The sequence below is a fragment of the Scyliorhinus canicula genome, chromosome 15 (assembly GCF_902713615.1).
Source record: "Scyliorhinus canicula chromosome 15, sScyCan1.1, whole genome shotgun sequence".
NCBI classification, from domain to species: domain Eukaryota; kingdom Metazoa; phylum Chordata; class Chondrichthyes; order Carcharhiniformes; family Scyliorhinidae; genus Scyliorhinus; species Scyliorhinus canicula.
Window position 1 is genome coordinate 140,126,769 of NC_052160.1, and position 26,142 is coordinate 140,152,910.

A 26,142-nucleotide genomic window follows, 5' to 3' on the forward strand; every position below is an offset into this window, starting at 1 on the left:
GTTGCTTCACAGCGCCAGGGACCCGTGTTCGATTCACGACTTGGGTCCACTGTATGTGTGGAGTCTGCACGTTCACCCCGTGACTGTGTGGGTTTCCTCCGGGTGCTCCATTTTCCTCCCATAAGTGCCAAAAGACGTGCTGTTAGGTGAATTGGACATTCTGAATTCTCCCTCAGTGTACCCGAACAGGCGCCATGGCCTTGTCCCTCCCTAGCTATGCAACCTCTTCAAGCCCTCAAACCCCAGATCCAACCTCTCGTGTGACTGTGCCCTTTTCTCCCTCCCTTCACTTCACTGATTGGTAGCCGTGTCTTCAGCCATTTACGCCTCATGCTATGTAATTTGCCGACTTATTCTTCCATCATGTCTCTCCTCCTTTTCAATCCCTTCTGAAAATCAACTTTGTCTGCCAAGCATCGCCCCAAGGCAGTATCGCCTGCCTTGTCTTTATGTTCAAATTGTCATTACACATCTGTGGAGCACCTTAGGACATTTGTTCTACATCAAGATGTTACGACACCCTGGGCTAGTGCACGGTCAACTCCAGCCCCATAGGCTTCAGAGTCCCAACTCAAGTGAATTAGTCAATAATGCATATAAAAATTTCTGAAATCTTTGGCCCTTGGCTGCCCAATAATTTAGTCACCAGGTTTGTAAGTTGAGACACAATTAATGTTTATTTATAACAGAAATAATGAAGAAATATGCAGTAATTACAACAGAATAATGACAAGCTAACCTATTCCGTCCCCTTAATTGTCCCTCCCTCGACCCACACACAAACAAGACAAACAAACACAGATGGGTGGAAAGGGATAGAAATAATAAGGATGAAGGTAAAGAGGACAAGAGTCCTTGCTTTCGATGTTGGATTCTTTGCTGGACGCTGTCCTTCCAGCAGGCTGATCGAAGCCACCAGTGTACAGTTGATGGTCTTCTTGCAGAAACATTCATTTGGAAACAAAAACCAGCCTTAGCACTGAAAAGCACCTCGGAGGCTAAATATCCAATCACCGCCTGGTGCCGGGTAGAATCACAGACTTCCGGGCCATTTCATTGGCCACCAACCACATCAATCAAATCGAGTCAGCACTGATGTCAGCCAATCAGCAATCACCAGCCTAAAATAGCACAGCCTTCTGGAATCTGCTTGTCTGAATTAAAAGGCACAAGCCACTTTCCTTAAAGTCGCAGGGCCCTTAACCTGCCTTGGATCAAAATTGGAATAGTACAAAAGAAAAGGGAAAAACAGGAAACAAATGGTTTAAATAGGAGGATCCTTACAATGATTATATCAATGCAAGTTGTTGTAGGCGGTTGCAATTATACAGTTGGATAATATGTCTTTCGGGATTATAAGAAAATATCTGTCCAGCACACCTAACTCAATAAAACACAAACCCAAATAGCCCAGAAACATCTGCCACAATCACTCACTGGTTGGTGTTTGAGGTGTCCTTGGTAAATCAAGTTCTGTTGGATGGGTGTTTCTTGATATCATCATGGGTTCCTCCACTACATTAATACTGTTGCACTGCATGATCTCCTGAAGAAGGTTAAAAATCTCCTCAGCACGCGCACATTTGAAGGCAAAAATGCCTGTAAAATAAGTAATCATCAATTAGCTACTGCGTAAAAATCACAAGGCATCAAAGAAAGGTTTACTGAGATTTTACTCAATGAAATCCAGGGCTGCTTTGATTGGTTTAACACTCGAGATCTGGCAATCAATGGCTTTGTCAAATTGTCCTAATTTCACGCACCATAACACTCAGCCACACCTACCCAGCATTCAGGATCAAGAATAGTTGCATGCAGGAAACACTGCATTTACGTGCTACAGTAATAGAACAGGTTCCCAGTTCCATTGATGGTCAATGTAAGATGGTCACTTACTGTACTTTCCTACTGCAAGACAAATCAGTGCTACAAGTTTTCCTGCAGTTACTTTTAGTGTACAGTAGGTGGTGCACAGAAACTATGAAAAATACTACGGAACTCCCAAAACAAGAACAGCATGGGCAGGATTCTCCGACCCCCCGCCGGGCCAGAGAATCGCCGGTGGGCGGCGTGAATCCCGCCTCGCCGCCAGATTCTCCGGCGTCGGTTTTTCAGCGGGGGCGGGAACCGCGTCATGGCGGTCAGGGGCCTTTGGCAGTGGCCACTCCTTGACGCCGGTACGGTCCGCCCCACCGGATAGCAGAGAATCCCGGCCCTTATCTCTCCAGCAGGATTTCTGTTTTGTCTGTTTTGCCCTGTCCAACTTCATTGCTTACATTTCCCTCCTGGTGTTTGACAAGGTGTTCATCAAAACTCACTTCCACAGCCATATTTCCTTCCTCAGCGACTGTCCCTGTTCCCGACTTACCCAATGTGGATTCCTACTCAAGTTCCACCCCTTATGTTTTGAATGCACCCAGGATTACAGGTATCTCTAGGACGTACAATGTTCTTCAGGCTGTTCTCACCGCATCCTGAGGTCCACATTCAGTGCCATGTGCCATGGTATACAAACACTCGATATGTTTCTCCAGCAGTACCGACTCACCCTACCTCAAAGCTGTCCTTGTCCCGTTTCATTTAATTCCTCGTCTCATCCAACGCATTTCAGTTGTTAAGGAACGCAAACTCTAACAGCTCATCGATCCCAACGCCCATCCAGGACCCCTCCATCCCTCCCTGTCCCTTGGACCCCATCCCTGCAAACCCCAGCCCTTGCTATGCATTCACCATACCCTCAGACCTCCCCCTCTCTGAGGCTGAACGTGCTCTACTCAGCAAAGGACTCAGCTTCATACCCTTACTTCAATTAACTTTGGGTTCGACACGATGCTGAACTCTTCTTCCCCCGCCTTAGTCTCCTTGCTCACTTCTTCAGGCATAAGTCCTCACCCCATTCAACAGATCTGCCTCAAGGATCTCTCTCCAGCTGTACCCCTCTCTCCGGCTGCTTACCTGCTCTTGATCTTTTCAGTCTCAATTGCTCTGCTCCTCTCACCCACTCTAACCAGTCTCCTCCTCTCTCTGGTCCAACCTTGCCTTTGTCATCAAAGGTGGGGTTGTTGTTGTCTGGCGTACTGACCTCTAACTCAAAGGCTGAGCGCGAACTCTCATTCACTTCCTCCTACCTCCCCCTGGGCTATGATCCCACCACCATGCATTAAGCCATTATTCCCAGGAACGTCACTGTCTTCATGTCCTATGGAGATCTTCCAACCTCAGTCTCCCAACCCCACACAGCCCGCTTCTACCTCCTCCCCAAAATCCACAAACAGGAATGTCCAGGTAGGCCCATCGTGTCAGCCTGTTCCTGTCCCACCAAACTTACATCCTCTCTTGTCCAGTTCCTTCCCACCCAGATTTTATCAATTTCGCTTCCAATTTCCACCCCTCTATCACCTTCACATGGTCCATCTCCAACACCTCCCTTCCCTTCCATGACCTATCTCCATTTCTGGGGACAGACTGTCCACTCGTATCCATTACAAACCCACTGACTCCCACAGCTACATGGACTACAGCGCCACATCCTGTAAGGACTCCATCCCATTCTCCCAGTTCCTTCGCTGCATCTGTTCCAATGATGCCACTTTCCAAATCAGTGCTGCTAGCATGTCTCCCTTCTTCCTTAATCGTGCTTTCCCACCCACTGTGGTTGACAGGACTCTCAACCGGTGTCCGACCAATCTCCTGTGCCTCTGCTCTCCCTATCTCCAAGGACCAGGATAGGGTCCCCCTTGTCCTCACATTTCACCCCATCAGTCGCCGCATTCAAAAGATCACCCTTCGCCAGTTCTGCCAACTCCAGCATGATGCCATCGCCAAACAGTTCTTACCTACACTCCCTGTTGTCAGCATTCCGCAGGGACTGTTCCCTCTGGGATTCCCTGGTTCACTCCTCCATCACGCCAACATCTTACCCTCGTCCCATGTAATCATAGGTGGTGCACACCTGCCCCTTTACCTCTTCCCGGTTACCCATTCCAGGGCCTAAACACTCTTCAGGTGAAGCAGCGCTTCACGTGCGCCTCCTTCAATTGCTTTCGCTGCTCCCAATGTCTCCTCTACATTGGAGAGACTAAATGCAAACTGGCGACCACTTTGCAGAACACATTCATCCGCAAGCAGGACCCAGACTTTAATGTCACTTTCTATTTCAACTCACCGTCCTGCTCTCACGTCCACATGTCCATCCTTGGCCTGCTGCAATGTTCCACCCAACGCAAACTGGAGGAACAGAACCTCATCTTCCAATTAGGCACATTACAGCCTTCCAGACTTCAAATTGAATTCACCAACTTCAGACTGTCACTTCTTCCATTGATTCATTTATCCCTCACTGCTATCTCCTCACCCCACTCCGCCCCACCAGGTGTTCCCTGTTCCTGGTTGCCATTTGGCACACTGCTCACCTTTGTTCTGCCATTTATTCTGATAGCTTAATGTGCCACTGTCGGCATCCTTCTTAGCCATATTCACCATCATTGACATTCCCTTTGTCTGTTAGACCATCTTTGTCAATCTCTACCTAGCCTCCACTCAGGCCCTCCACTCAGATGGGTTTTTACGACAGTCGACAATGGTTTGTTTAATGGTCATCATTAGGTTTTTAATTCCAGATTTTTATTGAATTCAAATTTCACCATCTGCAATGGTGGGATTCAAACCCGGTTCCCCGGAGCATTAGCCGGGGTTTCTGGTTTACTAGTCCAGTGACAAAACCACCGCCCCCACATATGACGAAGGGTCAACCAGACTTGAAGCGTGAGCTCTGTTCTCTGCCCACAGACGCTGTCAGACGGGAGATTTTTCAGCATTTTCTGTTTCTGTTTTAGATTAGAGCAACTGGACTCCGCACAGACAGTGACCCAGCCGGGAATCGAACCTGGGACCCTGGAGCTGTGAAGCATTTATGCTAACCACCATGCTACCGTGCTGCCCGCTTGTCCCCTTAAATAGTTAGTTGAGGTTTCATAGCAACGTGAGCAACCACCATCTGCTGTATTTTATTTCAGCAACCGGAGACAAGCTTATTGTTTTTCTGGATTAGCCTCTAGTGGTTACCTCAGTTTAGCTTTGCCTCTCTGAAGAGACAGATTGACTATTTGTGGGATGGAAGAGAATCATAGAATTTATAGTGCAGATGGGGACCATTCGGCCCATCGAGTCTGCACCAGCCCTTGGAAAGAGAACCCTACCTAAGCCCACACCCCCACCCTATCACCGTAACCCAGCAATCCCACCTAAACCTTTTGGACACCAAGGACAATTTAGCATGGCCAATCCACCTAACCTGCACATCTTTGGACTGAGAGAAAACCAGAGCACCCGGAGGAAACCCACGCAGGCACGTGGAGAACGTGCAGACTCCGCACAGACAATGACCCAAGCCGGGAATCAAACCTGGGACCCTGGAGTTGTGAAGCAACTGTGCTAGCCACTGTGCTACCGTGCTGCCGGGTTTGGGATTGTGTTCCAAAGTTTCCTATTCAACAAAAGCCGCTGGCCTGAATGATACAGAATTTGTTTAGTACATTTATAGAAATGAAGAGCTTCCAGAATATTATTAAACAGTACAGCTGACAATTCAAAAACTAACCTTGCCCAGTCTGACACCTTCTTCCACTTTCAAATGAGAAGAGGTTAGAGTCGTAACCATAGCGGCGCAGACAGAGGTACGGCCATCTCACAGCATCTCGTTTCCTGGTGTGCAAAATCAGCTCAGAACTGGTCAGTTCCATGATCCCTGAGCCCAGCTCATTACCATCATCATCGACGTTTGTCACCTGTGGGAGAGTATCATTGTGATGATGTAATGACAATCATGCTTTATCTATTCTTCGCATACCTCCAGTCAGCTTTCATATACATAGGGCTATAACATGCAGATTTACCCCTCTACCATCTCCCTTGGTCACATACATAGTGTCATTCAAAGCTATTCAAATGCTTGTCTAACATCAAGTTGTGTATGAGCCAAAATCTTCTGGAGCTAAACACAAACCTCTGAACCGCTGTCCATTAACACAACCCCCTCCCACAATCTCCAATCAAGTTCAATCCAACAATGTCGACCTTGGTGCATTTCCATCTTTCAATTACCAAATACCAAATCAGAACACCAAGTAAGTTAATATTGTGACAGTCAGAACATTTTAGAAATATTGGCTTCTAAATATTGGGACAACCTAAGGGTTAAAAGCCTGGGATTAGAATGTGTGATTAGAATGGGGGATTAGAAGGCAGAAAATACGGAGGCATGGGATTCAGGGTGATTTAGCAGTTTGGATCAGAAATTGGCTAGCTGGAAGAAGACAAAGGGTGGTGGTTGATGGGAAATGTTCAGCCTGGAGTCCAGTTACTAGTGGTGTACCACAAGGATCTGTTTTGGGCTACTGCTGTTTGTCATTTTTATAAATGACCTGGAGGAGGGCGTAGAAGGATGGGTGAGTAAATTTGCAGATGACACTAAAGTCGGTGGAGTTGTGGACAGTGCGGAGGACGTTACAAGTTACAGAGGGACATAGATAAGCTGCAGAGCTGGGCTGACAGGTGGCAAATGGAGTTTAATGCAGAAAGGTGTGAGGTGATTCATTTTGGAAGGAATAACAGGAAGAGAATACTGGGCTAATGGTAAGATTCTTGGTAGTGTGGATAAGCAGAGAGATCTCGGTGTCCATGTACATAGATCCCTGAAAGTTGCCACCCAGGTTGAGAGGGTTGTTAAGAAGGCGTACGGCGTGTTAGCTTTTATTGGTAGAGGGATTGAGTTTCGGAGCCGTGAGGTCACGTTGCAGCTGTACAAAACTCTGGTGTGGCCGCATTTGGAGTATTGCGTGCAATTCTGGTCGCCGCATTATAGGAAGGATGTGGAAGCATTGGAAAGGGTGCAGAGGAGATTTACCAGGATGTTGCCTGGTATTGGGGGGGGGGGGGGGGGGGGGGGGGGAGAGAGAGATCTTATGAGGGAAGGCCGAGGGACTTGCGGCTGTTTTCATTAGAGAGAAGGTTAAGAGGTGACTTAATTGAGGCATACAAGATGATCAGAGGATTAGATAGGGTGGACAGCGAGAGCCTTTTTCCTCGGATGGTGATGTCTAGCACGAGAGGGCATAGCTTTAATTGAGGGGAGATAGATATAGGACAGATGTCAGAGGTAGGTTCTTTACTCAGAGAGTAGTAAGGACGTGGAATGCCCTGCCTGCAACAGTAGTGGACTCGCCAACACTAAACGCATTCAAATGGTCATTGGATAAACATATGATAAGGGAATAGTGTAGATGGGCTTTAGAGTGGTTTAGGTCGGCACAACATCGAGGGCCGAAGGGCCTGTACTGCGCTGTAATGTTCTATGTTCTATGTTTGTTTGCATTGTCAGGATTTTTAAAATAATTGTTATCTGCAAGGTCTGGGTAGTTTTAGCAGCCAGCATGTGAAATTGACCAAGGAATGTGTTTTTCAGTCTGGCTAATGCCTACTGGTTTGCCTGGGGAGGTCCCTGGGGAGTTAAAGTGCATTGCAGCCTGCAGAGAGAATGCTTTTTTTTAAGCTTGGGGAGATGAGGTCATTGCTGGGTGGAGCCAAGGAAGGCAGTGAGACATTTTGAGAAGCTGTGGAGAGAAGCAGTTTTGGAGAAAGCTGTGGAGAGAGACAGGGTTTTGGAGAAAAGGCTTTTGGAAGTGATCTGATCCGACAACCCTCGGTGTTCAGGCCAAAGAAAGGCAGTTTTTTTTTCCCAGTAAGATAGTTTAAGAAAAAGAAGTGGCATTTGTGAGGCTCAGCAGTCAAGAAAGAGGCTGAAACAACCAAGTTGAAGCAGCTATTTTGAAAATATTCAGCCAGAGTCTGAACAAGAGCCAGAATGAATCTGTTCTGTAACACAAATATTACTGCATGTCATGCTGGATTGAGAGCTGTACATTACTTTTTTGTTGTTTAATGGGAAATTGTATAGTTGTGTTAAGGCTAATTGTAAGCTGTTCTTTCTCGAGTGTGAAGTTGTGTGTTAGAAATGCCAAAGCCCTATTTTTTCATGCAATCACTTCTGGAGCAAATCATTCTTGCCGCAAAGTCTCAAAAGTAAACTAAAATATTGGGGTTTGGGTCCAGTATCCCAGTCACTGTTGGGGTCTGGTCAGGGATCATAATATCCATTGGTCAATTTGAACTCTATGCAAAAAGAGAACAAAACTTTACGATATTTGCCTAAGTAGCCCATGCAAACAAAAAAGTTAAGTTGTTATTCTTAATGCAAATAATGTAGGGAACATATTAAGAACTGCTCTGGTAGGGCAGCACGGTGGCCTAGTGGTTAGCACAACCGCCTCACGGCGCTGAGGTCCCAGGTTCGAATCCCGGCCCTGGGTCACTGTCCGTGTGGAGTTTGCACATTCTCCCCGTGTCTGCGTGGGTTTCGCCCCCACAACCCAAAAATGTGCAGAGTAGGTGGATTGGCCACGCTAAATTGCCCCTTAATTAGAAAAAATTATTGGCTAATCTAAATTTAAAAAAAAAAAAAGAACTGCTCTGGCTTTTACAAAAGTACTTCTTTTCAGTTGAGGAAGGTTTCAACTAATGACAGCCAATCGATCAAATTGTTTTGGGTTAACGTGAAAATGTTACCTTGAATTTGGTTGGGTGGTTGTCTGAGATTGTGTCTTTATCCAGACAGCTCCAGCAGCTCCCCATGGCTTCAGCAGACCAGCTGATCTCTAAATAAAACAAATTAATGCAGATGCAATTCAGCTCTCGCACTCCATTGTAGAAATCATGTGCCAATACCAAAAAAGTTAACCGTTAAAGAAAAAAAAATACAGATTTTCTCCACAAACTCCACTTTGTTCAAAATGATACAAGATTAGTAGACATTAAGGTACATTCTTGTACATTATAACACAATAATTTATAACAATTGTGTAAAAATCAGCTCTGCCCAGCAGAGTTTTAAAGTTCACAACCTAATAAGCATTCGCTTTTCTGCATACAAAGTTTGTTCCTGTTTCTCTGCCTGACAAATGTTCCACCCCTCAAACTCCCCAAACCAAACAGTTTGCCTTCAATATGCCTCAAAGCTTCCCGCAAGGTTCTTCCCTCTGAGTCACTGCTGAACTATCCTCTATTCCACTCGCTCCCTTTCTTCTGCTGAACACCTCCTCCAACTGAGATTGGTTAAAGGAACAGAGATGTTTTAATACTCCATATTGTTTTGCCTTGCTGCTGTAATTTACTTTCCTAAAAAAAAAAATATACACCATCTCCTTTATCATCAAATTTATATCATTTACACAGTTATACATTGTAAAATGTCATTAAAATGTAGAGCTATTTTCCAACTCATTTGGCGGTTTACCTCCGATGTCACATTTCCGGTTTACACACAAACTCATCCATTCACAGGACCTCAAAATTGTAGAACACTCGGTCCTTCCTTCTTCCTCCAAGCTACAGGATAAATGCAACCCAGCCAATTACTGCCCTATCAGTCCACTCTCCATCATCAGCAAAGTGACGGAAGGAGTCATCAACAGTGTTATCAAGCGGCACTTACTCAGCAATAACCTGCTCACGGACACTCAGTTTGGGTTCCGCCAGGGTCACTCAGCTCCTGACCTCATTACTGCCTTGGTTCAGATATGGACAAAAGAGCTGAATGCCAGAGATATGGGGAGTGTGACTCTCCTTGACATCAAGGCAGCACTTGACAGAGTATGGCATCAAGGAGCCCTAGCTAAACTGGAGTCAATGGGATCATGGGGAAAACTCTCCGTTGGTTGGAGTCATACCTGGCACAAAGGAAGATGGTTGTAATGGTTGGAGATAAATCATCTCAGTTCCAGGACATAATTGCAGGAGTTCCTCAGGATAGTGTCCTAGACCCAACCATCTTCAGCTGCTTCATCAATGAGCTCCCTTTAATCAGGATGTCAGAAGTTGGGATGTTTGCAGATGACTGGACAATGTTCAGCGCCATTTGCAGCTCCTCAGATAATGAAGCCATCAGTGTCCAAATTCAGCAAAACCTGGACAATATCCAGGCTTGGACTGCCAAGTGGCAAGTTACATTCTTGCCACACAAGTGCCAGGCAATGACCATTACCTGCAAGAGAGAATCTAACTACCACCCCAGACATTCAGTGGCATTACCATTGCTGAATCCCCCACTGTCAACATCCTGGGGTTACCATTGATCAGAAACTGAACTGGTTTAGCCATATTAATACCAGGGCAGGTCAAAGGCGAAGAATTCTATCGTGAGCAATTAACCCCCTGGCACCCCCAAAGCCTGTCCACCATCTACAAGGCACAAGTCTGGAGTGTAATGGAATACTGTCCATTTGCTTGGATGACTGCAGCTCCAACAACACTCAAGAAGCTCGACAGCATCCAGGACCAAGAAGCCCGCTTGATTGCTCCTCCTTCCACAAACATTCAAATCCTTCACCACCGACGAACAGTGGCAGCCGTGTGTACCATGTACAAGATGCACTGCAGTAACTCACCAAGGTTCCTTAGACAGTACCTTCAAAATCCACTACCATCTAGAAGGACAAGAGCAGCAGATACCTGGAACCTCACCACCTGGAGGTTCCACTCCAAGTCACTCGCCACCCTGACTTGGAAATATATCACTGTTCCTTCACTGGCACTGGGGCAACATCCTGGAACTCCCTCCCTAACAGCACAGTGGGCGTACCTACACCTCAGGGACTGAGCGGTTCAGGAAGGCAACTCATCATCGCGTATTGATGGGCAACTAGAAATGGACAATAAATGCTGGCATAACCAGGGCGCACATCCCCTAAATGAATAAAATAAGAAATTCTCAGCTGGGCATCAACTAAGTGCCAATTCTTTATTGCCTCATATAGATGAACTACAGAAACTATGGCGGCGATTTTATGGTTGCTTCGCACTTGAGCGAGAGCACGACTATTAGATTGCTGGAAAGGCCAAAATCGAGAACCACGCCGGGCGCCGATCTGTTTGCAATCTAACCAGCCTGCTTCTGTTGGTGAAATCAGGATCCCGCGTGGTGTGGCGAAAAACCAATAATCGCCACTGAAATTTAACGGCCTCCCGTAAACTAACTGTCTCCCCAGAAAGTGGTTATACAGGCACCACTTAGTTCCTTTTTTAAAATGGCTGCTGTAGGGATCGGAGGAGATGAGTAGCTATGTTCGCTCCCAGGCAGCGTGCCCAGGGGCACTGGGGTTGCTGCCCCAGTGCTTGTTTTGGAGAGGGGGGGGGGGGGCACGTGGAGGGTGACTTTGTCGAAAGGGGATTGGCTGAGTGAACCAGGGAGGGGTCTAGCACCCAGTCCAGATAATATTACGTGCAGGCGTTTGGGGTACAGGGACCCCCGGTGCAGCCAGGGGTACATGAGCAGAACGTGTCGGATGGCAGGAGATATAGTTGTCAGTCTCTTAACCTCTCCAATTCCTTACAGATACTATATAAAACAGATAACTTGAACCCCTCAAAGGCCGTCATCGCGGCGCTGCTGGTAGGCCAGGGGCCATGTGGTGGAGAAGGCAGCGGCCCATGTGCAGGGCCCTGCCCCACACCCCGAGGACCCGGCCACACATCAAGCGAGGGAGGGACCCAGAGGGAGATGCCGGCAACGGCCATTGATGTACAGGCGTTGCTGGTTTTCCAAACAAATGACGGACAGCGCGTGCCTTAGGAGGCTCTGCCTCAACAAGGAGATGGTGCGGCACCTGTACCCGTCCTCATGGGCTTGGCACCATGTGGAGGAGGATGCATGCTCCCGGAGGCAGTCAAGGTCACCACAGCATTGAACCTCTACACCTCGGGATACACCTCAGGATCATTCCAGGGCTCGAGCGGGTATTTTTGTGGAATCTTACAGCTACAGCCCACAAGTGCACCCGGGATGTCATGGATGCCCTGTTTGCCCAGGCAGCAAGCTATAAAAACTTTGACATGGCACCAGGCCAAAGAGGCATGGACAGCAGGATTCTCTGCCAACGACGGGATGCCCCAGGTCCAGATGGCACGCTGTCACTTTGCGCACAACTGCACTACATCAACAGGAAGGGGTTTGATTTGCTGAACGACCAGCTCATGTGCGACCACCACCCTGATATCATGCACGGGTGGATACGTTTCCCACGGATTGTGCAGGACAGCTATATCCTGGGGCAGTCATACACACCCGGCCTCTTTGAGGACCATCCCAGATTGGCCGGTTGGCTCTTGGGGGATAAGGGGTACCTGCTGAGGATCTAGCACATGACCCCAGTATGGACGCCGATGACTGATGCAAAGACCTGATATAACAAAGCCCCTCATGTCCCCAGGATGATGATCAGAGATGGAAGCAACTTGCTGCTCATCGCGTCCCGTGTCCTTCAAAGTCCGTTCCTCGTAGGGTTTTGGAATGATGAGTGTGATATGGAATGTTACGAAGTTGATTTTCAAAACGCTGTTACTGTTTTGTTTATTTTGAAAATCTTTTTATTGGCTTTTCACATATTTATAAACAGTTGTTGCTTATATACATAACATTTTTCTTGCCCGCACCAATTTGCTTTATTTTACAGGTTTGTTTTGTCCTTCATTTGACTAAATGTACGTACATTTTTCTGCCCTCTGGATCGGTCTATGATATCTCTTCCCCCCCCCCCCCCCCCCCCCCCCCAATTGTGGTTCCCCCATTTTCCAACCCCCACCCCCCCCCCCCCCCCCCCCCCCAGTTGCGCAGTCCTTTGGTTCCTCATCTTTTTTTTCCCTGGCTTACTCCTCGTTGCTGGCCTCAAACAGGTTTTGGAACAGGCCGACGAACTGTCCCCAAGTATCCAGGAAGCCTTCCTCTGACCCTTGGATAGCGAACTTAATCTTCTCCAGGTGGAGATATTCTGAGAGGTCAGCGAGCCAGTCTAAAGCCTGGGGTGGTGCTGCCGATCGCCAGCCGAGCAGGATTCTCCGGCGTGCAATTAGGGAAGCGAAAGCAAGGGCGTTGGCCCCCTTCCCCATGTGTAACTCTGGCTGCTCTGATACCCCGAAGATTGCCACTATTGGGCATAGTTTCACCCTCACCCCTTCAACCTTGGATATTGCGTCAGAGAAGGCTGTCCAGAACCCAGTAAGCTTGGGGCAAGCCCAAAACATGTGGGCGAGGTTGGCCAGGCCCCTCTGGCACCGTTCACATTTGTCCTCCACCTCTGGGAAGAACCTGCTCATTCGGATTCTGGTCAGGTGTGCTGTGCACCACTTTGAGCTGCGACTGTTTTAATAAACAAAATATTCTCAAGTGCATTCTCGTGTGTACACGTGCCATAACTCAGACAATGATTACTGCATCGAATTTCAATCAAACTTTGAAACCTGAACACTTTGCCTGAACTCTAGAAGCGTCAGCACCATAGAGACAGCTGCCAACAAACAATCAAACACTAAAGAGCTGGGCTTCGCGCTGCAGATATCCTTGCGACCAAAGGGCAAGTGTGAGGATCAGGGTAGGGCACCCGATCACGATCTCCCTAATGTTCTCGGAAGGGGTCTGGGGTCTCGGGGCTCCTGCTGTGGGCCGGGGGGGTTGGAGTGGAGTGTGCAGAGCGAGGTTCTCCAGCATAACCGGCTCACTGGATGGCACTCAAAAGAAGGCGAGACATGCAAGTTGGGGGTTTTGAGGATCATGGGGTGGAAGCCCGAACTGATTTTCGGTCTATCTTCTTCTCCATTCCTTGCAGATACCAAAATGGATGGTGCTGGTCCCATAGAGGGTGCTCTTGCAGTGCTGATGATTGCCTAGGCAGCCAGACAGCAGAGAAGGCAGCAGCGTCAACACAGGCTGGATTTGGCACCCCACGTGCAGAGGGCTGCCACACACCCTGAAGACCCGGCCACCCATCAGGCCAAGGAGGAACCCAGGGGGAGACGCCAGTGATGGTCCACGGTTGATCTATTGAGATGATGACGGACAGCATGTGCCACAGTAGACTCCGGCTCAACAAAGAGGTGTGGCACCTGTCATGTTCTCGCGGACATTGAGGAGGACACCCGCTCCTGGAGGCCATGAAGGTCATCACAGTCCCTGAATGTTTATGCAACCGGTTCATTGCAGAGTTTGAGCCCATTTCACGCTACAGCCCACAAGTGCGTCCGTGAGGTCAGGCTATGTTAACTTTGAGCGAGACCAAGCACACCACGATGCCTGCTCAACAGGGTTCTCCACCATCGCGAGGATGCCCCAGGTCCAGGGGTGATTGATGGCATGCATGCCATCTTGCACCTAGGGGGAAGGGGTGGCGTAGCGGGATTATCACTGGACTACTAAACCAGAAACCCAGAGTAATGTTCTGGGGACCCAGGTTCAAATCCCACCACTGCAGATGGTGAAATTTGAATTCGATAAAAAAAAATCTGTAATTAAAAGTCTAATGCTGACCATGAAACCATTGCAGATTTTACTAAAAACCCATCTGGTTCACTTTAGGGAAGAAAATCTGTTGTCCTTACCTAGTCTCGCCTACATGTGACTCCAGACCCACAGCAATGGTTTGACTCTTAACTAGGGATGGGCAATAAATGCAGGCACAGCCTGCGATGCCCACGTCCCATGAATGAATAAAAAGAAACGGGCTATCAGGGCTTGCCCTTCATTAACAAGATGTGGTTCCACTCCCTACATGATCAACTCGCGTGTGACCACCTCTGGGTCGTGCATGTGTGTGCATGCTTCCCAAGAGTGCATAAAAGCTACATTCTGGGTCACTCGGAGATCTCCGGTGTCTTAGAGGACCACCCCAAGATGAGGAGTTGGCTCTTGGGGGATAAGCGGCACCCTCTGAGGTCCTGGCTGATGACCTCAGTAGTGCGAAGGCTGGAGACTGAGGTGGAAACCCGTCATAACAAGGCGGCCCATATTGCCACCCATGCTGTGTATCAGACTGCTCAAAATGCAGTTCTGATGCCTGGACCCCCCCCCAAAGCAGTTGGTCTTTTTCTCCCCAAAGCTAAACCGGCCGACCAGCTTTCAAACACTATTTTCCAGGCACGTTCTTTTTTCCCCAAAGCATGTGACCCTTTCATAAACAGTCCACCAGGGTCAGGAGGTTTCCAGCTTCTTTAAAACTGCTTCATTACTTCTTCCAGTATTAGCACACCCAAAGCCCTTGCATTGACTCTTTAAAGGACAAGGTCTTTTAAAGAAGAAATTTCTCGTCTTTGAAACCGAACCATTTTCAGTGATTAAAAAGTTTACCTCCTATTGTAATTTGTCTCCGGTCACATCTATTCCATTTTCAAAATGTGCAGCAGTTTTTTTTTTTAAAAAGATCTTCTTGGGAGCTTTTATTAAAAGAGGCATGAAAGTAGTCCAGGTTACAATTCGGTGCGATTCAGAGGGAAGACTCCATGGTCACTGGTGCCATCATTTCAATGTTTAGACAAGATCCTGTCTACGTTTGGGAGGATATTAAAGATCCCAAGGCACAATGTGAAGAAAATCATGAAACTTGCCCCTGGCCGAAATGCATTCAAGCAACATCATCAAAAAAGAAAACAGATTAGTGGTTTGTGGAACATTGTGCACAAATTGACTGCTGTGATTACTTATATAATGACAGCGACAACAGTTAGAAATGTAATTAGTCCAAAGTACTTTTGAGTTCTTTTTTGAATAAAGGGGACTTTGTAAATTCCAGTTGTTTATCAGGAAAAAAAATGCAACAACAAAACAGGCCAGGCTGCCGCACACGGTTATTCTGTGTAACTCAGTAAGAGTTAGCATGGATATGTGGATTATACAGTTCGCTCTTACCTAGTCTTGGCCATTAGTGGGAAAGCTGCCTAGTCTCAGTTCCAGATGCCTCTGCTTGGGGTCATGGTAAACAAACTCAAGCCATGATCGAGCACTTGTGTCTTCAACCTAAAGTAAAGTATTACAGTGATTTAGTCATCTGGTCAGATATAATTCTCACCAAGGGTATTTAATGTGGAGCTATTAATCTCAAAATAAACAACTTTCTTCCCCATTTCCAAAATCTTTAAGTACAGTAGGTGCAGACCTTCATACAGTTAAGTACAATATCACAAATAGCAGTAACCTTTCCAAACTGCCCAATCTGCTGTGAACATTTATAGTAAATGTCAGTGAATAATAAATCTTGAACTGAAGGGAACATCGCAGCCAGCTCAATGCGATCCTCACCCAATTTCGACATGTGTATACCTCCCAGTCAGAGTTACTCAACAACAATAAAGATTAGCAACCCTTGCTTATATTGCCCTTTCTTTGGGCATTGAGAGAAATTCAAGTGCCCTTGCCCGAAATCCCCCTGATCCGCATGACCGGTTATCACACTGAAATTTGATCTATGCTATAAACCACAAGCGAGGTGGAATGAGAGAGACTCACTGTATTGTAATAATTCAGTACATTCTATTTTGCAAATACTTCAGCATCTGTCAGAACACATTCACCATATATACAGCATATGAATTTTGCACATTGCAAAAAGCAACTCCTTCAGAAACCCATTTTAAGAAAACAGTGCACAAAAATTGGAATTTTTGTTGAGAATAAAAACAAATGAAATAGTAATGAGGGAAAATCCGTATAGACTCTGGAACTCAAAAGAAGATCACTGTAGTCTACTTTAAAAATATATTGTCTAATTCTGTCAAGGGTTTGCAGTACAGTATTGTGAACATTCACAAAGGGTTGCCACAAGCTCTCTGCAGACTACAGACAATGCTGAACACTTCCAAGTTTGCTGCGATAACATTTTTTAAAAACTCAACCATGCAGCATGTGCAGAATCCTGGAGCAAGTGAAAGCTGCAACATAGTCACAGCGCTTTGAGGTTTTGAAACCTATCAGTATTTCTTACCAAGTGAAATCAAATACCAATTGAAAATTCACCCACAAGTATTTATCAGTTAACAACGTGCGGTGTTAAAAGTACCAATGATATTAACACCTTTCGATGTAGAGCTAATGCCCTTGCGATATTTCAGCAAACCCACTGGTTCATAGAATCATAGAATTTACAGTGCAGAAGGAGGCCATTCGGACCATCGAGTCTGCACTAGCCCTTACAAAGAGCACCCTACTCAAGCCCACATATTTATCCTATCCCTGTAACCCAGTAACCCCCACTTAATATTTTTTTGACACTAAGGGCAATTTAGTATGGCCAATCCACCTAAGCCACACATCTTTTGACTGTGGGAGGAAATTTGAGCACCCGGAGGAAACCCACGCAGACACGGGGATTCCGCACAGTGATCCAGCCGGGAATCGAACCAGAGACCCTGGAGCTGTGAAACAACTGTGTTAACCACTATGCTACCGTGCTGCGTTGTTGCCACAAGCAAAATATTTTAGTTTTCACTGGATGCAGAGGAATTTAGGATATTATTTTTTTGAAAGGCAAGAGGAAGGAGAGCAAAGAATAAACGTTCAAAAGTTGTAACACTATTCTCCTGCATTCTCCACGGATATTTTACAAAGCGGATTAAAGTAATTCCAGTTTCATTACAGCATTCCCAATGAAAAGAATCATTTAGCATAATTCCAGCAAAGTAAATACCAAGACATAAATCATTTACATACTGTAAATTGTATAGCAGTTAGTACGATATGGTGGTAGCCTGTCCGCCGAACCACAGAACTCTTAGAAGTTTGGAATCGGTCTTCACCAGAATGATGAGCAGAGGTACCCCATGTTTACAGAGAAAAGTCAGCAGAGTAAAACAGCACTGTTCAAACTCATCACTACAGAACAATTAAAGAAACAGCTGGCAACTTGGCTTCTTGGTCAAGCATGGGAGTGGCACAAGGCTAATGCACACAAAATTCATGAAAAACAGCAGAAAATATTAACAGCAATCAGCATTGTGGTGCAGTGAGTCGTGGGATGTGGGATTCGCATCACTTTGGAAAAGGAGGTCGGAAGAAAAATCAGAGACCATGATATCATCAAACCACTCTCTAGAATGTCCTTGAGACTGGTCCACGTTGGCAATGTTAGGGCCCCAGCAGATCAGCTACCCACCCTCTCAACCAGACAGTATGCAGCCCAGAAAACAAAGCCCAGAAACAAAGCAATTGAGATTTTTAAAAAGTAGCAGCAGATTATGATGATGAAAGGCTGAAGTATAAAACTCAAGTACCGCAAAAATCAATGCTCTACAATAACTTCTCTACCATAACCATTACTGCGGTGTAACTGGTACAATCAGTGGCACGGGAAAGAACCAAAATGGCATGTCACAAACATAAATTATGAAAACTTTAAATTTAATCCAGAGAGGAGAGAGAAAAAGCAGTACTTGGGCCTCCCGAAGATGTTAGCATTTCCCAGCATATTGCTGGGACGCACATGACATACAGAGCGGAGTTCAACAGGATACAACTATTCCCAGCGTTTGAAGAAGTGGAACCACTAATACAAACAAGGAGGGTTGTATCTTATCACTGACTATAACAATGTTTCTTCCCCCCCCCCCCCCAATTTCTACAATACTTGCAACAATCCCCCCCCCCCCCCCCCCCCCCCCCCCCCCCACTGTTTTTTAAAATTACTTTATCAGGATTACAAAGCCAGAGCGAGTGTGGACGGGGCAAACCCCTAATCCAGCTTCTTGCCTGCTCCAAAAACCAATTCAAATTGAATCCAATTCATGGCCCCCAGAAAAGAGACAACAGATCCAGGCATTACACCTGACCTCATGCTCATCTTAGCCAAAAGGCTTTTAAGTGCTGGACTCTTGGTAATTTTCATTCCCATATGAAGAGGACAATTTATATTATTGCGTTTTCTTATTGTAAGTATTTAACGAGAGGAAGTCTGTTAAAACCTAATCAAATGATTGACACCAGTGTTAGTAGAAAGGAATGATGGTTCGCAGCAGTCGGTTGGTTCAGTTGTCAAATCAGAAATGGCTTTCAAAAGGTGTATTTGTATCAAAATCCTGGAACTCTGCCCCTAACAGCACTGTGGGTGTACCTGCACCAGGCGAACTTCAGCGGTTCAAGACAGCTCCTTGCCACCTTCTCAGGGGCAATTAGAGCAATAAAATTCTGACTTTGCCAGTGACATTCGCATCCCATGACTGAATTTTAAAAATTGGTTCCGATGCACAGGCAGACACAATGCGGGCTCCCAATAACTCCATTTTAACAAGGAATCAAAACTTGGAAAAGGAAAGGGTCGCTGACAACATAACATTTAAGATTCATGGCCAAGCAGCATCGCAAAACTCCCCACGCAACCCACACACAAATCAACCCTTTTAAGTTACCTTGGCAACACACACAATTTAAAGGACCCACATACAGCTCGACTGTACGCTAAAGAAAACATTGTTGGTCCTGATCAAAATCATTCTCGCGTGGGCCCACACCCGAAAGATAAAGCAATCTATCTACAGGTGCAGCCTGATCAAAAATGTTGCCGTTTTCTTTTTTCTTAGATTTCCAGTGTTTGCTTTTCCTTTACTTGATGGTTAATCAATTTATGTTAAAATCTGATTAAACATTTTTCCATACTTCAGTAAATTTATCTACTCGAGCCTGACACACTGACAGTTCCCAAGCATGCCTCTTTTGAATATCACGCGTGAAGTTCCTTACCCTTGCCCCATAATTCTTCTGTAACACACCAGCATAAAAGATCTTCTATTTATTTTCTGGGGCCACAAAAATACTTTACAGTGCGCTGTGACGAGCATTTTGTGTAGCATACTGATATTGTGGAAATACCCAACATTGCAATTACAGATTGTTACTCTTCCAAATGGGCTGTGCCGTGATAGATGATTTTCAGTTTTAGAAAACCAGGGTGAAGTACTGGTGGTTACAGGGCTGTCACTGGTGCCAGCAATTTGAGGTGATGAATTAAAGCTGTGCTTCTGCTGCACTATTGGCTCGAGACCAATTGCTGCATTCAGAGGCTTGCAGCTGGCAACACCTAATTTATAACTCTTGGCTGGAAACGAGAGTCCTATGCATGCAAGTACATGTGTGTAGAGTTCTACTCCCAGACGGTAAATATTAAAGAGTGTGTGTGTGTGTACACATAGAAGGGCCCACATTATCCAATAACTTAGAGGATTTTAAAAATCTGCTTTACAGATTTTATTTCATACTGCCTGACGCCAAAGTACGTCAGTGAGACCATCAGAATTGGCTAAATGGTCACTTTTTTGCTACATTGATGAGAACCTTCATATCAGCGATGCTAGGGCGGCACTGTGGCGCAGTGGTTACCAGTGCCGTCTCACGGCGCCTAAGGACTCAGGTTCGATCCCGGCCCCGGGTCTCTGTCCGTGTGGAGTTTGCACATTTTCCCCATGTCTGTGTGGGTCTCACCCCCATAACCCAAAAAGATGTGCATGGTAGGTGAATTGGCCACACTAAATTGAACATTAATTGAAAAAAAAGAATTGGGTACTCTAAAATTTTAAATCTCAGCGATGCAAAATTAAATTACAATGATCAAATATTAGAGACTATTAAATAATATTATGTCCATGACTTTCCTGCAGATCTGGTGACAAGAACTACCAGCTGAATACATCACAGCCAGCCATGACATTCACCTTAAGAATTAAACTCATCTAGTGAGTGGACATGAGCGTGGAAATAAATCTTCAATGACTAACTCATCCTGTTATAGCTTAGGTGGCAGAAGCACTGAATGTTCCAAACACACTTGTTCAGGAGTGTTTGATCTGTTTGTTGATACCCAAATGACTGCAACATCTGCTCTAAACCAGATTTGTGATAGCATGTAATTCTGCAGAAGAAAAAAAGTCATGCTGAAGCCATAAACTGCTCTTAAAGTCATGTTTGAACCATACAAAGTATTAGTCAGACTGTAGAGCAGGGGTGGGCAAACTACGGCCCGCGGGCCGCAAAGGTCTTTATGCGGCCCACCAAGATCAAGTCATTAAAAAAAAAAAAAAAAATTTTAATTTTTAAAAAGTTTTTTTTTAATTTTAAGGTTAATGGGGGGGGGCTGTTGGGTTACTGGTATAGGGTGGATACGTTGACTTGAGTAGGGTGATCATTGCTTGGCACAACATGTGTTTCATGTGAAGTTTCTACTTTAAAATATTAATTAATAAAAATTAATTGCTTTTTTTCTTTAAAAACCTTTTATTTTGGCTATTTTAAATATTAATTATTTTACTTAATATACTATGCGGCCCTTTAAAATTGTGAATTTCTGAATGTGGCCCTTGCACGGAAAAGTTTGCCCACCCCTGCTGTAGAGTATGTGTCACCGAGACACAAGGAGGCATTCAATCCTTGGGAGATTGTGCAGGGAAAAAAAAGACAAAACTATTACCGAAACTCAAGGAATGGAGGAAGAAATATTGGAGAATTTAAGCTTTTCAAACTTGAAAGGAAGTGAACTTGTTCTCTAAAATATAGTCATGCAGACAAATTCAGGAGTACTAAATAATTCCCTAGAAATAGATTGAGCTTCCAGGTTAGAGATGGTGATAGTACCAGATTTGGGTACAACCATCAGTTATTATTTTTAGCAATGGTGAGCAGGACATAATTAGCCCTAATCAACCAAGTACACTTCTAGGAAAGTAGTAATTTTTTTTAAAGCAGCTTTTAGTTTGAACATCACTAAATTTCAAGGAAACAAGTGAGACACTAATCAGGTAGTTAGAAGTAACAATTTGGATTTACCTGCATTTGCATTGTTCAGATACCACTTTGATGAGGCTCAACAGCAATTTATTGCTCCAGCAAGTGTATATTTGCAACAGTTACATTTAGTTATCAGCATTACATGATTTCATTTGTGCGTTGAGACTCCAATGAGATGGAGATCTTATGGTACATTGGTAACCTTCCAGACTTTGGGCCCAGATGCTCTGGGTACAAGGCCCACTTAGCATTCACCGAAGGTGCTTTCATTACAGGAGGTATAATGGTAATGTCACTGGACCAGTAATCCAGCTAAGGACCTGGACAGGTGTGTTCAAATCCCACCATGGCAACTGGTGGAATTTAAATTCAATTAATACATCTGGAATTGTAATGGAAACTACCACCGGTTGTCATAAAAATCCATCTGGTTCACTAATGCCCTTTAGGGAAGGAAATCTGCATCTACCATCCTTACCTGGTCTGGCCCTGTCACTCCAGAACAGCAGCAATGGGACACTGCCCTCTGAAATGGCCTAGCAAGCCAGTCAATTCAAGGGCAACTAGGAATGGTCAGCAAATGCTGGCGTTGGCAGAGAAGCCCACATGAAGCATAATAAAAATAAAATTGATTGTCAGCCTAGAAATCCTTCCAATACACACGATGGCAGGCAGTTCAGGAGGTACAGATCCTGGTCAGCCATAATGCAGAAGGCAATAGCAAACCATTGCAGTACTTTGGCAAGCATAGACCAATCCAATGAAAGTCATGGTCGGCAATTGCTTCTTGGGGAATGGTACCTGACAGAGGAGGGTTAGGTTCATGCCTGTGCCTCAACCTTGATCACAAGTAAAATAATGTTGGATCTATATTTGGGTTCAGTGCAGGTTTATTATTTGCCCAATTTTTGCTACGTTCCTTTGAAGAGTGATTTTGGTTTTGCATCCACGAAACTGCGTACCTATTAATGGGAACTCACCATGTAAGAGGAATCAAAGAACCCATGTATCCTCAAACAAAGCAATCCTGAAGTAATGGGAGAAGACAAGCAAAAATGAAGAACTTCAGTAAATCAGTAAAGTAATGATACAGGACTGTGGTAACAAATTCCCTGCATGCCTGGGTTTTAAAAGATCTAGCAGCAGAGAGCAGATGCATGGCTTTGATCGTCTAGAAATCCTTAGATTCTAGAATGGTTCTCTTGGATTGGAAGGTAGCAAATATGCGTTTGATAAGGTTCCCCACGGTAGGCTATTGCAGAAAATACAGAGGCATGGGATTCAGGGTGATTTAGCAGTTTGGATCAGAAATTGGCTAGCTGATAGAAGACATAGGGTGGTGGTTGATGGGAAATGTTCAGACTGGTGTCCAGTTGCTAGTGGTGTACCACAAGGATCTGTTTTGGGGCCGCTGCGGTTTGTCATTTTTATGACATGGAGGGGGGCATAGAAGGATGGGTGAGTAAATTTGCAGATGACACTAAAGTCGGTGGAGTTGTGGACAGTGTAGAAGGGTGTTACAAGTTACAGAGGGACATAGATAAGCTGCAGAACTGGGCTGACAGGTGGCAAATGGAGTTTAATACAGAAAAGTGAGAGGTGATTCATTTTGGAAGGAATAACAGGAAGACAGAGTACTGGCCGAATGGTAAGATTCTTGGTAGTGTGGACGATCAGAGAGATCTCAGTATCCATGTCCATAGATCCCTGAAAGTTGCCACCCAGGTTGAGAGGGTTGTTAAGAAGGCGTACGGCGTGTTAGCTTTTATTGGTAGAGGAATTGCGTTTCGGAGCCATGAGGTCATGTTGCAGTTGTACAAAACTCTGGTGTGGCCGCATTTGGAGTATTGCGTGCAGTTCTGGTTGCCGCATTATAGGAAGGATGTGGAAGCATTGGAAAGGGTACAGAGGAGATTTACAAGGATGTTGCCTGGTATGGAGGGAAGATCTTACGAGGAAAGGCTGAAGGACTTGAGGCTGTTTTCATTAGAGAAGGTTAAGAGGTGACTTAATTGAGGCATACAAGATGATCAGAGGATTAGATAGGGTGGACATTGAGAGCCTTTTTCCTCAGATGGTGATGTCCAGCACGAGGGGACATAGCTTTAAATTGAGGGGAGATAGATATAGGACAGATGTCAGAGGTAGGTTCTTTACTCAGAGAGTAGTACGGGCGTGGAATGCCCTGCCTGCAACAGTAATGGACTCGCCAACACTAAACGCATTCAAATGGTCATTGGATAGGCATATGGACGATAAGGGAATAGTGTAGATGGGCTTTAGAGGGGTTTTAAAGGTCGGCGTAACATCGAGGGCCGAAGGGCCTGTACTGCGCTGAAATGTTCTATGTTCTATAACCCCCTATTTATGAGGAAGGAAGAAAATGAGAAAACATGGTGCTAGTTAGCCCATCAGCAGGAGGCAAAATGCTAGGATCGATTATTAGAGTTGCGATAACAGGGCACTGAGAAAAATAAAAATATATTATTGAGCAAAGTCAAAACAAGTTTAATAATAATCTTTATTAGTGTCACAAGTAGGCTTATATTAACATTGCAATTAAGTTACTGTGAAAATCCCCGAGTCGCCACACTCCAGCCTGTTCGGGTACACAGAGAATTCAGAATGTCCAATTCACCTAACAAGCACGTCTTTCAGGATTTGTGGGAGGAAACGGGAGCGACCGGAGGAAACTCACACACATGGGGAGAACATGCAGACTCCGCACAGGCAGTGACCCAAGCCAGGAATCGAACCCGGGACCCTTGGCGCTGTGAAGCAACAGTGCTAACCACTGTGCTACCATGCCACGTTTTTATGAAAGGGAAGTTATGTTTGACAAATCTGCTGGAGGTTACAAAACGAGTAGGATGAATTAGGGGGAACCATTGGATGGATTGCATTTGAATTTTCAAAAAAAATATTCAACAAGAAGTGATTCCACAAAATTGGGACTCGTGGGACTCAGGGTCTGGACCGTGGACTGGTTAATGAATAGAAATGGGGAGTGGGAACAATGGGACATTTCAGGTCAGCAGGCTGTAACTAGTGATGTATGGCATGGATAAATACTTCGGCCTCAGGTATTTACAATCTATATTAATGACTTAGATGAGGGGCTGAGTATAACATTCAAGTTTGCTGACAATACAAAAAGTTAGATGAGAAAGAAAGCAGTGAGGAGAACAGAAAGGAGTTGCAGAGGGATATGGGCAAGTTGGGTGAGGGGTGAGAAGTGACACTTGGAATACAATGTGAAGAATGATGTTATCCCCTTTAGTAGGGAAAACAAAAATACACTATTTTTGAATGGCGGGAAACAGGGGGATGTTTGCATTTGTGGGGGGCCTGGGAGACCTTTTATGTGAATCATAGAATGTTAACATGCAGGCAAATTGTATATTTGTATATTAACAGGAAGGCACATTGTATATTAATACAAGTTAAAAAGCAATTGGAATAGGAGCATGAATACGAGAGTAAAGGCAGTCTTACTACAATTATACAAGGATTGTTGAGCTACATCTAGAGTACTGAATATAGTTTTGATCTCCTTATCTCAGTAAGGACATACTTGTCCCAGTGCAAATAAAGTTCACTGAACTGAACCCTGGGATGAGAGAATTGTTCTATGAGGAGAGATTGAGTGGACTGGGTCTATATTCGGGTACACTGAGAGAATTCAGAGTGTCCAATTCACCTAACAAGCATGTCTTTCGGGACTTGTGGGAGGAAACAGGAGCACCCGGAGGGGCTAGTTTAGCACAGTGGACTAAACAGCTGGCTTGTAATGCAGAACAAGGCAGCAGCGTAGGTTCAATTCCCGTACCAGCCTCCCCGAATAGGCGCCGGAATGTGGCAACTAGTGGCTTTTCACAGTAACTTCATCAAAGCCTACTTGTGACAATAAGCGATTATTATTGTTCCCTGGAGTTTGGAAGAATGCAAAATGATCTGATGAAACATTAAAAAATTCTAAAGGAATACACATAGATGCTGAGAAATATTTTCCTTGAATGAGGAATAAAGAAAAACAGGGTCAGAGTCTCAAAATAAGGAGTTGGCCATTTAGAATGGAGATGAGAAGAAAACTGTTCCCTCAAAAGAGTTGTGAATCTTGGATTGAGAGCTGTGGATGCTCAAGAGGTCACGTACATTCAGAACGGATGCTAATTGATGAGTATTGAGGACATTAATGAACATGGGAATGGTAGAGGAAGGTGAAGTTGAGGAAGATGATCAGACATGGTGCTGTTGTATGCCAGTGCCGTCACCAAGGGAAAAACACTCTCTTCCTACTTCTAATTCTCTTGTTATGTTCAAACTGGATTTTTGAGAACAAAGTTTAACGTGTCGGCAATGGCATCTTTGAAAGAGAGACAGATAAATAATTTTGTTCCAGAACAGTGAACAGCTACATTGTGCTTTCACTTTGGTACAGGTATATAGAGCAATATACTAAATATTACACCAAATTTAGGTGGACAAAGAAATGCAGAAGT

At 45.1% G+C, this 26,142-nt stretch overlaps 1 protein-coding gene across 3 annotated transcripts in view; it reads right to left on the bottom strand.

Moving 5' to 3' along the window:
• LOC119978012 (fibroblast growth factor receptor substrate 2-like) overlaps positions 1-26,142 on the bottom strand; it is an 86,955-nt gene that overhangs the window by 14,283 nt on the left and 46,530 nt on the right. For all 3 annotated transcript variants that reach the window (XM_038819330.1, XM_038819331.1, XM_038819332.1), the window contains exons 2-5: positions 15,785-15,892; positions 8,623-8,711; positions 5,600-5,786; positions 1,438-1,599 (exon numbers count right to left, since the gene is read on the bottom strand). In XM_038819330.1, the coding sequence (XP_038675258.1) occupies positions 1,438-1,599; positions 5,600-5,786; positions 8,623-8,688 (415 nt within the window). In that variant the 5' untranslated portion in view covers positions 8,689-8,711; positions 15,785-15,892. The remainder of the gene's footprint in view (positions 1-1,437; positions 1,600-5,599; positions 5,787-8,622; positions 8,712-15,784; positions 15,893-26,142) is intronic.